General features: G+C 51.4%; 1 protein-coding gene across 1 annotated transcript in view; it reads left to right on the top strand.

Moving 5' to 3' along the window:
• Cacna1s (calcium voltage-gated channel subunit alpha1 S) overlaps positions 1–11,682 on the top strand; it is a 66,550-nt gene extending 54,868 nt beyond the window's left edge. The window contains exons 32-43 of the mRNA XM_036202223.1: positions 33–192; positions 1,154–1,281; positions 3,841–3,937; positions 4,575–4,677; positions 5,464–5,565; positions 5,871–5,995; positions 7,778–7,906; positions 8,601–8,851; positions 9,966–10,051; positions 10,516–10,607; positions 10,865–11,017; positions 11,167–11,682. Of these exons, the coding sequence (XP_036058116.1) occupies positions 33–192; positions 1,154–1,281; positions 3,841–3,937; positions 4,575–4,677; positions 5,464–5,565; positions 5,871–5,995; positions 7,778–7,906; positions 8,601–8,851; positions 9,966–10,051; positions 10,516–10,607; positions 10,865–11,017; positions 11,167–11,340 (1,600 nt within the window). The 3' untranslated portion in view covers positions 11,341–11,682. The remainder of the gene's footprint in view (positions 1–32; positions 193–1,153; positions 1,282–3,840; positions 3,938–4,574; positions 4,678–5,463; positions 5,566–5,870; positions 5,996–7,777; positions 7,907–8,600; positions 8,852–9,965; positions 10,052–10,515; positions 10,608–10,864; positions 11,018–11,166) is intronic.
• Positions 11,683–12,234: the final 552 nt, after the last annotated feature.

Raw genomic sequence — 12,234 nt, 5'->3', positions numbered from 1 at the left:
AGGCCAACACACAGCGTCTCTCCCATGCTCAGGTGTGCCACAGGAGAAGCCTGGCAAGAGATCCTGCTGGCCTGTAGCTACGGGAAGCTGTGTGACCCAGAGTCAGACTACGCCCCGGGTGAGGAGTACACGTGTGGCACCAACTTTGCCTACTACTATTTCATCAGCTTCTACATGCTCTGCGCCTTCCTGGTGAGAACGGAAGTCGGCAGGCTCCAGCCAGGGCGGGGCTTGAGGGGGTGAGGTTGGGTGGAGCCTATCATCTTCTACAGGGGGACACCTTAGGGACACTGGAAGCTCTTGTTAGACTGTCCGTGTTTCTGATCCTTTGGGGGTGTCTTTGTTTTGTGAGATCTTTCTTGCTCCAGTCAGGCTACAAGATGTTTTCACTGTGTGCACGGTGAGCTTACTATATATATAGTGTACACATCACATACGGAGTTTGCAATCAAGAGGATTGTGATAAGGCCGGCTCTCAATGGGGAGAGGCTTCCAGTAGAGACATTTAACCCTCACTGTTCCTCAGCACAGAAAGATGTTGAGTTAAAAGATAACGGACAGGCTAAGTGAGTGGAAACGAGTCAAGAGGTCGCGCCCCCCCCTTCGGGTCAGAAACAGCATGAAGTCACTTGGGGTGTCAGGGCTGTCTGTGAGGAAGGCGTCCACTGGGTCCCCTCATACTGGCGCTCCTTTTTCTTCCCTATATTCACCCCAAACCTTTGGATGTCTAATGTTTGCCAGGCACAGAGACAGGTGAGGGGTAGAACCGTGAACAAGACCTAGTCCTGGCACGGTGGAGTGAGTCTGTATGTGAGCAAGCCTGGCGATTCCAAGGACCCCCAGTGCAGACAGGAAAAGGCTGGCATGGTGAGAGGGACATGGGCCAGGCCAGAAGAGGCAGAAGAGCTCTCAGAAATCAGAATGGCTCCCCAAGAGGTGCCCTACCTTGGTTTTAGCGAATGGGCACAAGCACCTGGGCAGAGCTCATGCTGGGCAAGAAGAGAAGTCCAGGCTCACTTGCTTGTGGAATGTGGAGTGAGCTGGAGGGCTGGCATGAGGAAGGAGCCCATGCCTAGTCTGCCCCTGCCCCCCGACCCCGACACCAGTCACTGCCTCACCTGCCTGTGCTGTGCGAGCCTGTATCTTTTTGCAGATCATTAACCTCTTCGTGGCTGTCATCATGGACAACTTTGACTACCTCACAAGGGACTGGTCCATTCTGGGCCCTCACCACCTGGATGAGTTCAAGGCCATCTGGGCCGAGTATGACCCGGAGGCTAAGTGAGTCTTTGTGGGCAGTGCTGGGTGCTTATCAGACTACCCACCCTTGCATCCTAGCGTTCCCTCGGGAGTCCATCTGTTCTCCCTTAATCCACCCAAGGTTCCAAGGGGAATCGACGTGTCTCAGAGTTGGAAGGGATTCCCTCCAAGGAGAAACCCCCTGACTTTCTGAGGAAATGCTCACCAAGCTTCTAGTTGTCCACTTAGTACTCGGGGGTGAGGAGTGAGCTCCCAGTACCTCACCAGGATCTCCAGGCCTGGCTGCTCACTGTGGGCTCTGCTCACCGGCTGTATTGGAGACTGAGTACAATGCAGAGTCCCAGGCCCCACTCAGACTGTCTGAGTTAGAGTCCTCATTACCCTTAGCCTGCTCCTCCATCTGCCTGCACTTTCAAGCCTGGGGCGGGGGGCACTTCTCTCTTACTTCTCTTGATAGAAGAAGTAGTAGGATCACTTTTGCTAAACATGTCCTAGTTATCAGGTTTAAATACTACATGTATTGGCTCATCCAGTGCTTCCGACACCCTAAGGCAATGTCCTCTGGTCACTGTAGTCTCACAAATGAGCACATTGAGGTGCGGAGAAATTAAGTTGTCCTGCATCACAAAGTAAGTGATGGCACCAAAATTCAAGGCAAGACTGTCCAGAGTCCTTGGCAACTGCACTCGAAAACACTTCCAGTGGGAACATTAAAAACTACTGGGGGGAGGAGGGACTGGAGAGATGGCTCAGTGGTTAGGAGCACTGGCTGTTCTTCCAGAGGACCCAAGTTTGGTTCCCAGCACCCATGTCAGATGAGCCACGACGGTCTGTAACTCTAGCTCCAAGAGATCAGTCACCCTCTCCTGACTTCCATGGGTACTTGAACAGACATAGTATTTACTTACACAGACAGGCAGGCAGGCAGGCAGACAGACAGACAGACAGACAGACAGACACACACACACACACACACACACACACACACACACACACACATATATATATATATATATATATATATATATATATATATATATATTTAATTTACTTGCTTTTATCACTACCCCACAGTACTAACTTGGGCCTGGGAGCTGGGATGCAGCTCAGTGATAGACACTTGCTGGTCATGTGAGAGACCCTGGGCTCAATCCCAAGTATGCATATGGGCCTGTGTGTGCTTGTGTGTGTGTGTGTGTGTTTGTGAGTGTGTGTGTGTACTCAGCACCTAGAATACAGACCATGTGGGTGTCTCTGCAAATGCCTCAGCCAGCAGAGACCAGCAGAGTACCGATTCATGTGAGGCAAGAAGGAAACCCAGTTCAACATGACTCAGTAGCTGGTATTGGTTCTAACTTTAGAGTCTGACACCAGGCAGTTTATTTTAGCCATATTTAAATACAGTACAAAAAAGTTTCCTAGTACAACATAATCCCGTGTGCATGGTAAAGCATAATTACATCGAAACTCTTCTCAAAGTCCACATCACTTCTTCCACGAAGATGGGTTCTATGTGCTATCTTAAAGGTCTAGGGGGAGATCTGGGCAGGTCATACAGATAGTGCAGAGATCACCTAGGATATTGCCTACCTCTGGTCCTGCTTGTGGAAGTTTGGGGGAGCCCCCTAGCCATACAGATAGTGCAAAGGTCATCTAGACTATTATCCACCTTCAGTCTTGGTTGTGGGAGTTTGGAGGAGCCAGGTATGGCCTGGCCCTACAGATAGTGCGGGGGTCCCCTAGACTATTAGAAACCCCCATTCCCAGCCTTCTGGGCAGAAAAACAAGTCATACATCTTTTTCTTTGAAAAGACAACCCTGTGTGCTTAACATCCCCGGTTTTCTTAATGATTAACTCGGAGTGCAAGGACCGCTGTGCTCCCAAGACAGAAATGTCTCATTGCTTTCCCAGCCAGCTCTGAGCACAAGGCAGTCCATAAAACATCCCAAATGAATGCTCCTAGGGCAGCACTCCATTACTGCCAGGGCCTTGGGAATGTACTCACCTGACCTTCCTGGTTGTTCTGTTTGGGGCCTATTCTGGAGGTCATGGTCACACTGCAGTTGTATTCCCAGCTCTGGAGGGGTCTTTGAAGTAGGCTGCCACTCCCTTGATTTATTAGTACAACCCCAGAACCCACCCCCCTTCAGCTTGACCAAAACCTGAGGATGGCCTTAGCATGAAGGAAATGAAATCCAAATCCCCTGTGCTACAGGGTAGCTCCCTGAAAGAAAGCATGCATCTGCCCAAAATGGAGAGCCCCATTCTGTAGTGAGCAGCCATGAACCCACACCTCCTCTCTTCTTTTGAAAGGCTATGGGTGTGGGGGCATCTGAGGAGAGTTGAGGGAGGCAGAGGCAAGAGTGAATGTGATCGAAACACATTGTATGAGATTTTCAAAGAACTACTAAATATATTTAAAACAATATGCTAGGCTCCTAGGCCTTTTGAACAGGCTTTAAAACCAGGAAATGTTCCTGGGCCCTGGCTTCCTTCCCTTCTTTTTCACTCTCTGAGTGGAGAGCAGGGGTGCTCCGGGTGACATTCCTGGATCTACTAGTCTGCGTGTCCTCCCACAGGGGCAGAATCAAGCACCTGGATGTGGTGACCCTACTGAGGAGGATCCAGCCCCCTCTGGGCTTCGGGAAGTTCTGCCCACACAGGGTAGCATGTAAGGTAGGTTGTGAGGCTAAGTACCTGTGGCTCAGGGAAGAAAAATCAACAGGTGCTGTGGCGCTAGGTGGCCAGGGAGAGCCTGGTAGAAGGAGGCATCTTATAGCAATGACTTCCTGGGTGACTATGTCAGTCAGATGATCACCACCATAGCAAATGTTAGAGAGAGAAAGGGGTTTTTTAGTTCCCAGTTTGGGGATTCCAATCCATAGATCAGGCAAACTCACTGCATTTAGGCCTCCGGTTGGAGGGGGTGACTCAACATGCCATGGTAGGTGCCATGGTAGGAGCCATGGTGGAGCAAACCCACTCATCTCATGGCCAAGACCCAAAGAGAAAAGAAACCCTGCTCCTCAGTGACCCAAAGCTGCACCCCTGGCCCACCCTTTACAGTTTATACCACCTCCCAGTAGCACCACCCAAGGGTGCAAACCTTTAACACACGGGCCGTAGTAGACAATCCAGGTCCTACAGCAGTTTCCAAGTCCCTCCCCGCTGACCTCAGGTCTCATGGATGCATCCTAGTCAGCCCACACCGCAGCCCTTACAACCATCCCTTCCCATCCCACCCAGGTGAGGATGACCTGATGAGCTGGGCCTGGTCCCAGTACATCAGTGAGTCCTCCTTCTCTGTGCACAGAGGCTGGTGGGCATGAACATGCCCCTGAATAGCGACGGCACAGTCACCTTCAATGCCACACTCTTCGCCCTGGTACGCACAGCCCTCAAGATCAAGACAGAAGGTGAGAGCCTGCTCGTGGATGCCCCTTTCTCTTCGAGGGTGGCTTCTGACACAGATTCCCAGAAATGTGAACAGAGGGAAACCAGGCCACAATCACCAACTGCTCGCGCCCTTCGGGTCTTGCAGGGAGTCTGAGGCTGCTCTGCCTGGCAAGCTCACTAAGGTTCTGTCTCAGGTTCCTCAGCTCTGTCAGGCCCAGAGGCATGACGGTGATCACTCAGGACTGGGGTCAACCTGAGTGGTTCTAGATGGGACAGAGGTAGAACTCAGTCCTGGGCAGGAATGAGAGCCCACAATTGATTCCACTAAACCTGTAGGCTCCTAAACCCCTAAAATACAGACACGGGAGGAGCAGGGTTAGAAGCAGGGTTCCAGTGCCTTTGGGACCATCTCCCTATCTGGGCCAATGAAGTCCAAGGCAGCCCTGGGCAGACAAGAAGAGGGAAGCCAGGATTCAGGAAGGAGTAAGTTAGGGTATCAGATGGACTGCTTGGGGACCGTGGGACAGACTGGAGTACGCAGAGACTTGACGTTTTGACAGAGAGGAAGGGAGATGATGGCCTACCAAATTAACCAGTCTCATCATGGTGAGCCGAGACCTATGGGGAGTAAGTACAGCACCCAGAGGTCGGCCTGCCCCTGCCCCCATCCCACTGTCAGGACAGAGCACAGCAGCTACCCCCAAAAGAACACTGAGCCAGAGTGTGCGGAGCTAAGGGCAGCTGGTGGAACTTTGTCAAGTTCGGTCACCTCAGGGCTGCGCCTACCTTTCTCATGCCTGCCCCAGGCAACTTCGAACAAGCTAATGAGGAGCTGAGAGCCATCATCAAAAAGATCTGGAAAAGAACCAGCATGAAGCTCCTGGACCAGGTCATTCCTCCAATAGGAGGTGAGTGCTGCCTGGGGGGGGGGGGGGGGGGCAGGTCTAGGGCAGACACAGGAAGGCTGAGAGTCTTCCTCAAGAAGGCCCTTAGGAATCTGGCATCTAGAGACTATGAACACCGTGAGTCTCTAACAGGGTATCCCACTCAGGGCGAAAGGTGTCCATTCACCGCCTCAGCAGGATGGACCGAACGCCTGAACCTGCTGCCCCCCAACCTGCTGACCCCCCCAGCCTGCTGACCCCCAGCTTTCCCTTCCGAATCCCGTGAGACTCCCACTGGCCCTCACTGCCTCCCTTTTGGCTGTCTGCAGATGACGAGGTGACAGTGGGGAAGTTCTACGCCACGTTCCTCATCCAGGAACACTTCCGGAAGTTCATGAAGCGCCAGGAGGAATATTATGGGTATCGGCCCAAAAAGGACACAGTTCAGATACAGGTAAGCCCACCTAGGTAGGTTCCTAGGGACGTCCCTGCTGAACTAAGTTCTTCTCTGGTCCGTCATCAACGGTCAGAGATGGAAGCAAAGAGAAGGGGACCTGGATGAACAGAATGAGAAGATAATTCAGGGCTAGAGACATAGCTCAGTGGTTAAAGGTTAGGCTCACAACCAAAAATATAAGAGAAGCTAGTTCAGTTCTGACCATGATGGGGGCTGTTTGGGCCCCAGAAATAGATCTGGGAGCTCTTCGTCTCTCAGTGACTAGACCAAAGAAAATCTGATTTCTTCAAAAGAGAGACCTCTAGTCAGAGAAGAGGTTTCCAAAGAAAGCAGACCCTGCCCCACCCAGGGGTCTGCTCCACTGAGTCTGAGAAGAAACGTTTAGCACTGTTTATCTCATAGGCCTTTTGACTCTGTGTTCATCGTAATGCCCATGATTCAAAATTCAAAAGTAGACATGTAGGGCTGGAGAGATGGCTCAGTGGTTAACAGAACTCCCTGCTCCAAAGGTGGACTCGAGTTCAGGTCCCTGCACCTGCATGGCTCACAACCATCTGTAACTCCAGTTCCAGAAGATCTGATGCCCCCTTCTGGCCTCTTCGGGCACTACACACACATGTGCATAGACATAATACACAGGCAAAACACCCATACGCATAAAGTTAAAATAAATAAATAAATCTTCAAAAACAAAATGCACACACATCTGGGCTATATGTTCAATAACGTATTTGAATTGCCCTGGTGGTTTTGAAATAACTTTATACCTTACACAACTGCAACGTTTTCTATGAGCCATTTGAGAATAACTCTCACATGACACTCTGTCCGCCCAGAATACTTCAGTGTGAATTTCCAGAAAGCGTGGCATTGCCCTACATAATTCTCCCACATAGCCACAATGCAACCACTGGAGCTGGGAAGTGAGTGTTGATACATAACTGTACTCTACCCCTTACTTCCTTCAAGTTTTACCTGCTGCCCTAATGATGTCCTTTACAGGAAAAGTATCCAACTCAGAAGCATACGCCTTGCATACACGCCATCTTGCCTTGGCATCTTGCTTTCTGGAATCACTCGGCAGTCTTTCCTTTTGAGGACACAGGTCATGTTGTTCCCTCTGATTGGGTTGGTCTGATGTTCCCTCACACTAGATAGAAAATGTGCGTTTTGGGTAAGAATGTCCCAGACATGATACTATGCCCTCTTTGAAATTATCAAGTAACGCTCATTTTGATGCGTTCTATTAGTTGTGATATGAAGTTTCTTTTTTCCCATTTTTCTTTATTAAGAAATTTTCTTTTCTTTTTTTCTGGAGCTGAGGACCAAACCCAGGGCCTTGCACTTGCTAGGCAAGCGCTCTATCCCTGAGCTAAATCCCCAACCCCATTAAGAAATTTTCTACTCACTCTACATACCACCCACAGATCCCACCTCCCCCCGTGATATGAAGTTTCATTGGCAAAAAAAACAAAAACAAAAAAAAAACAAAAACAAAAAACAAAACAAAAAAAACAAAAAACAAAAAAAAAAACACATATCAATAAGGAGAGGCTTGGATGGGAGAGGTATAAAGTCTCTACCTCCTTAGAGACTTTTCAGAATGCAGACTCTCAGACTCTCAGACCACAGGGGCCGCATGGTCCTGTGATATTGACCCAGGATGGAGAACAGGTTTCAGGAGAGCTATGGTTGCAGGGATTCCCAACAAGCGGGGCCGGGGGAGGCATTTCTGGTCTCCGCTGAACTGCAGGTCCTCTGTCCCTTCCCCATCCCCAGGCTGGATTGCGGACCATAGAGGAAGAGGCAGCTCCTGAGATCCACCGCACCATCTCAGGAGACCTGACAGCAGAGGAGGAGCTGGAGAGAGCCATGGTGGAGGCTGCCATGGAGGAGGGGATATTCCGGGTGAGTGAGGGCCATGGCTCACTTCGGAGGGACCAGATGTAGTAAGTAGCAAAAAGAGAAGGACTAGGAGCCAGGCTGCACAGGAGATGAGGACACCACCTACACCTTGCTACCCTGGGGGCTCAGAATCTATGACCCAAAAGTATTACATGTATGATACACCTTTTCTTACGTTATTCACAAATTCTTATCTAATTCCATCTCCTGAGGATCTGTTTCTACTCAGGCTAGTTCCTGATGCTTACTTCTGTGGAGAGTTGCAACCCATTGGATCTTGAAGACTCTTCCTGGGCACCCCATTAAACTCTATTAGGTTTTCACAAAATGATATCCGAAAGAGATGACATGCAATGCCCTGTATCACCTGATTAGAGGGGAGCTGGAATTCAGTTCTGCAGACTCCCAGTTCAGTGTGCCATGTGTTCATGTGTGTGCTACCTTAGGCACACATGTATGGTTCCTTAGGCACACCCTGTCTGTCCATCAAATTTAGGCCTCGCTGAGGGTGGCGACCATGTTCTAGTATCACTTTTCAGTCCGTTTTCTTCTGGCCTTTCAGCTTCATCCTCCAATGCCATTGCTTTCATCCTAGCACCACCTCCCCAGGATGGCGGCCCACCCCAACGCCCATGTGCTCCGTATCCTCACACCCACTTACTGCTTTCAGTATTCCCATTCTCCCCCTTGCCTCTAGAGGACCGGAGGCTTGTTTGGCCAAGTGGACAACTTCCTGGAAAGGACCAACTCCCTGCCCCCTGTCATGGCCAACCAGAGACCCCTCCAGTTTGCTGAGATAGAGATGGAAGAGTTGGAGTCACCCGTCTTCTTGGAGGACTTCCCTCATAACCCAGGCACCCATCCTCTAGCTCGTGCCAATACCAACAATGCCAATGCCAATGTTGCCTGTGGCAACAGCAACCATGGAAATAGCCTGGTGTTTTCCAGGTAACAGTGGTAACTTCCATCTGTGGGTATACGAATTCTGAGCTAGGCTCGAGTGGGAAAGGAGGCACCATGAAGTGTGTAGACTGTCCTTTGTTTTCTGTGCGCCCTTGGGGACCCCTCTGCACCCCTAACACAAGAGGCAAACCTGGATTGAAGAGGCATCTTTGGCCAGCAGGGGGCAGCCTCTTGTCAGCGTTGACCACAAACCTGAGCTAGCCTTTCTGTGGTTCTCAGTAGGGAGGCACTGACTGCAATGTATTGGTCACATAGTAATGTTTAATAAAGGGCCTCCAGCAGCATATACGGTAGGAAATTCTGGATGATGAGGTCAGTTGCTGGATTTGGGCAGTTCCCATCTCACTAATCCCAGGCTGTGGTTTAAATATCATAAAATACAATCAGGTGGGAGCAGAGCCGCTTTGCGATTGTAACACAGGGTTCTCAGTGGGGCTTCTGCTCTGGACAGGCCAGCTGAGTGGCTGTCTGTCTCTTTGGGCAGGACAAGGCAGGCACCAACTGAGTAGCCACTTCCCCTGGTCAGGCCTGTCCACACCTCTCTCCAATCCAAAGAGGCCTCTTGAGTGCAGCCCAGAGTGCTCAACGCATGTCTTTGGGTCACCATGGTGCAGGTAGTGTAGAAACACAGAAGCATCAGACCTGGCCTCTATTTTCAGAGTGTGTGTTGTGTGGTATGACTGAGACCAATTAGGACCAGTTAGGGAATACAGAAGAGTTACTGATGTCCATAGGCTGGCCCAGAGTGATTCTCGGTTTCAGTTGCACAGGAGACATAATCTGGGAGCTTTCAGACTTGCCAGTGTCTACGGTGAGTCACACACAATGGGCTTCATAGCTTGCCAAGTGAGCCCATGTGTAGTCAGAGTTGAGAACTAGCATCTTAAGAGTGTGAGGATGATACAGAACGTGAGAAGGGTAGGGGGGCACTGAGCAAGAGTGGAGGCAGCCGTGAGTTTGGCTTGCTCCCCCAGAGTCAAGGACAGATAGAGTCAAGCGCTGGCAGAATCAGCCCTGGAGTGAAGGCCACTTGCAGTCTGCCAGGATGCTCACTGGTACCTCAGTGAAAGGGTTCCAGCCTGCTCTGCTTCTATTCCAGCATCTGCTATGAAAGGGAGTTCCTGGAAGAGGCAGACATACCTGCTCCCAGAGAAGGACCCTTCAGACAGCCCTGCAGGGGCTCTGGTCAGTCCCTTCTGTGTCTAAGAAGCTGGGCCTTCTGGGGGTGGTGGTGAGGGTGCCCTCTTTCCTTAGAGCCTGGGAGAGCCACTTAGCACCTTTATGATGGGATGGGAGCTTGCTGAGCCCTGGGAAGGAGAGCATTATACCAGTCTGAGGAAGGCTCCAGAATGCTAGAGCGCAGTAGCAATAGGGATACTTCCTTGCTCTCCCCCACACTTCAACATGCATGCACATAGCCACAATGAAGAAGAGCTTGCTGGTGAGCCTGGCCCTCAGCCTCTTCCAGACCATAAGGACAAAGCACTGGGCAAGGAGAGCTGGGCCACTTCTGCCTGACCTGGAGTTGGTTAGGCTTCAACATGTGTCTCTCCTCTAGACTACCTTCCGAAGCTGGCCAAGAAAGGCTCTGATGACTTAGCCCACCAGGAGACAGCAGCCCCACTGACCTTGCCTTGCCTTGCCCACAGGACCTCACAGCAAGTCCCCTGAGGACAAATGGAAAGGACTGGAGACCCAGAGAGAGATGCCTGGAGGCCAGGTGCCTCCTTCCCCATGCCAGGTACCAAAGGCAAAGGCCTGGGAGGATGTGCCATATAGCCACCACCTGGCCCGGTGCTAGGAGTGGGGCTCTGGCAAAGGGAGGGCCTTGGAGGTAGCAGTCCATCCATCACAGAAGGATCCTGTGTTCCTGCATCCTCCCCAGGCTGTAGGTCTTGGTGGAGACTCCCTTGGATGAGCTGTGGGCTCTGGTATATCAGTTGGCTCTAATGTATCTGTTTGGGGGGGGGAATCTTTGCTTCTGTGTGTTTGGAACAGCTCCTCCAGACAGAGCCTCCTGTGCGGGAGGGGAGTAAGGGCTCCGTGCCAAGGTCTCTGGAAACACCCCACAGCAGGAACTCTGAGGAGAGCGTTCCCAGGAACTCAGCTCACAGGTGCACAGCTCCAGCTACTGCCTTCCTGATCCAGGAGGTGAGGTGGGGGCTGGGACAGAGCAGCAGGCCACAAACAAGGGGTGACCTGGTGACAGTCTGTCACGGGGAGAGGGTAGGGGCAACAGTGGAGGGCCCCAGAAGTCAGTTCTCTTGGAAGACCCACCCAATCTCCTCTCCTCCCTGCAGGCTCTGGTTCAAGGAGGACTAGACTCCTTAGCAGCAGATGCTAACTTCGTCATGGCAACAGGCCAGGCCCTGGCGGATGCCTGCCAGATGGAACCAGAGGAAGTAGAGGTGGCAGCAGCCGAGCTACTGAAGCGAGAATCCCCAGAGGGCAGGGCCATGCCCTGGGAGGCTTGAGCCTCAGGTCCTCCCTGGGCAGTCCAAACCAGCATCAGGACTCTCAGAATATGCTTATTCCTCCCAGGCGTGAGGCCTACCCAGAATGCCACAGCTTAGAACTGCCATGACCAAGGGCCAGAGGGCGCTGGAATGGAGAAGGGCTAGCCCAGGCCAGCAGCCTCCCCTCCCTCAGTAGCCAGCTGTGTGGACTGAGCAGCAGTGGTCAGGAACCACCTCAACCAGGCAGGAGGCCATAGATGGGCAGGGCTGGCCCTTCTCCTCGCCAGCCAGAAGCAGGATTTGGCAGAGTTTCTGATGTCATTCACAAAGGCCTGATGGGTGCCAGAGTCCGTCTGTCATAAAAACCACTCCAACCAACTGGACATTAAAGTCTCCAGGCCTGACACCGGCACCGGCCTTCTGCTTGTCTTTGATTATTATTATTATTATTATTATTATTATTATTATTATTATTATTTGTTAAGAACATTCTGGACTCCCTCTACCCTCTTCCTCAGAAAGCCTGGGCCTTGCAGAAGAGTCTCAGGCCATCTCCACTTTCGATCTGATGGTATTAGAAGCAATGCCACACCCTGGTTACACCACGGCCAACCTTTTTTGAAGCTGTGACCCTGTGACTTTGGCCAGAGTCCATCGCCAACGCCAAGGCCAGTCTCAGAGGCAGTGGTTTATGGCTGTGGTTATCACAGATCTGTGTTTCCATGGCTCCTCTTCCATACCACCCAACAATAATAACTTAACAGCTGCTGTCTACCAACCAAATGCCTCCTGGGCACCCTTTCCAACCGCCATCTCCTGCCGAGGAGGGCTTCCGGTGCATTTGGAAGGCACTTTCCCACAAAAGCCACTCAATTCTCACCATAGTCACAGTCCAGATGAGAAAATGGAAGC

Source organism: Onychomys torridus, chromosome 11, assembly GCF_903995425.1.
Source record: "Onychomys torridus chromosome 11, mOncTor1.1, whole genome shotgun sequence".
In the NCBI taxonomy this organism is placed as follows: Eukaryota; Metazoa; Chordata; class Mammalia; order Rodentia; family Cricetidae; genus Onychomys; species Onychomys torridus.
Note: the sequence above shows the minus strand (reverse complement) of the source record. Positions and strands in the feature narration are given on the sequence as shown.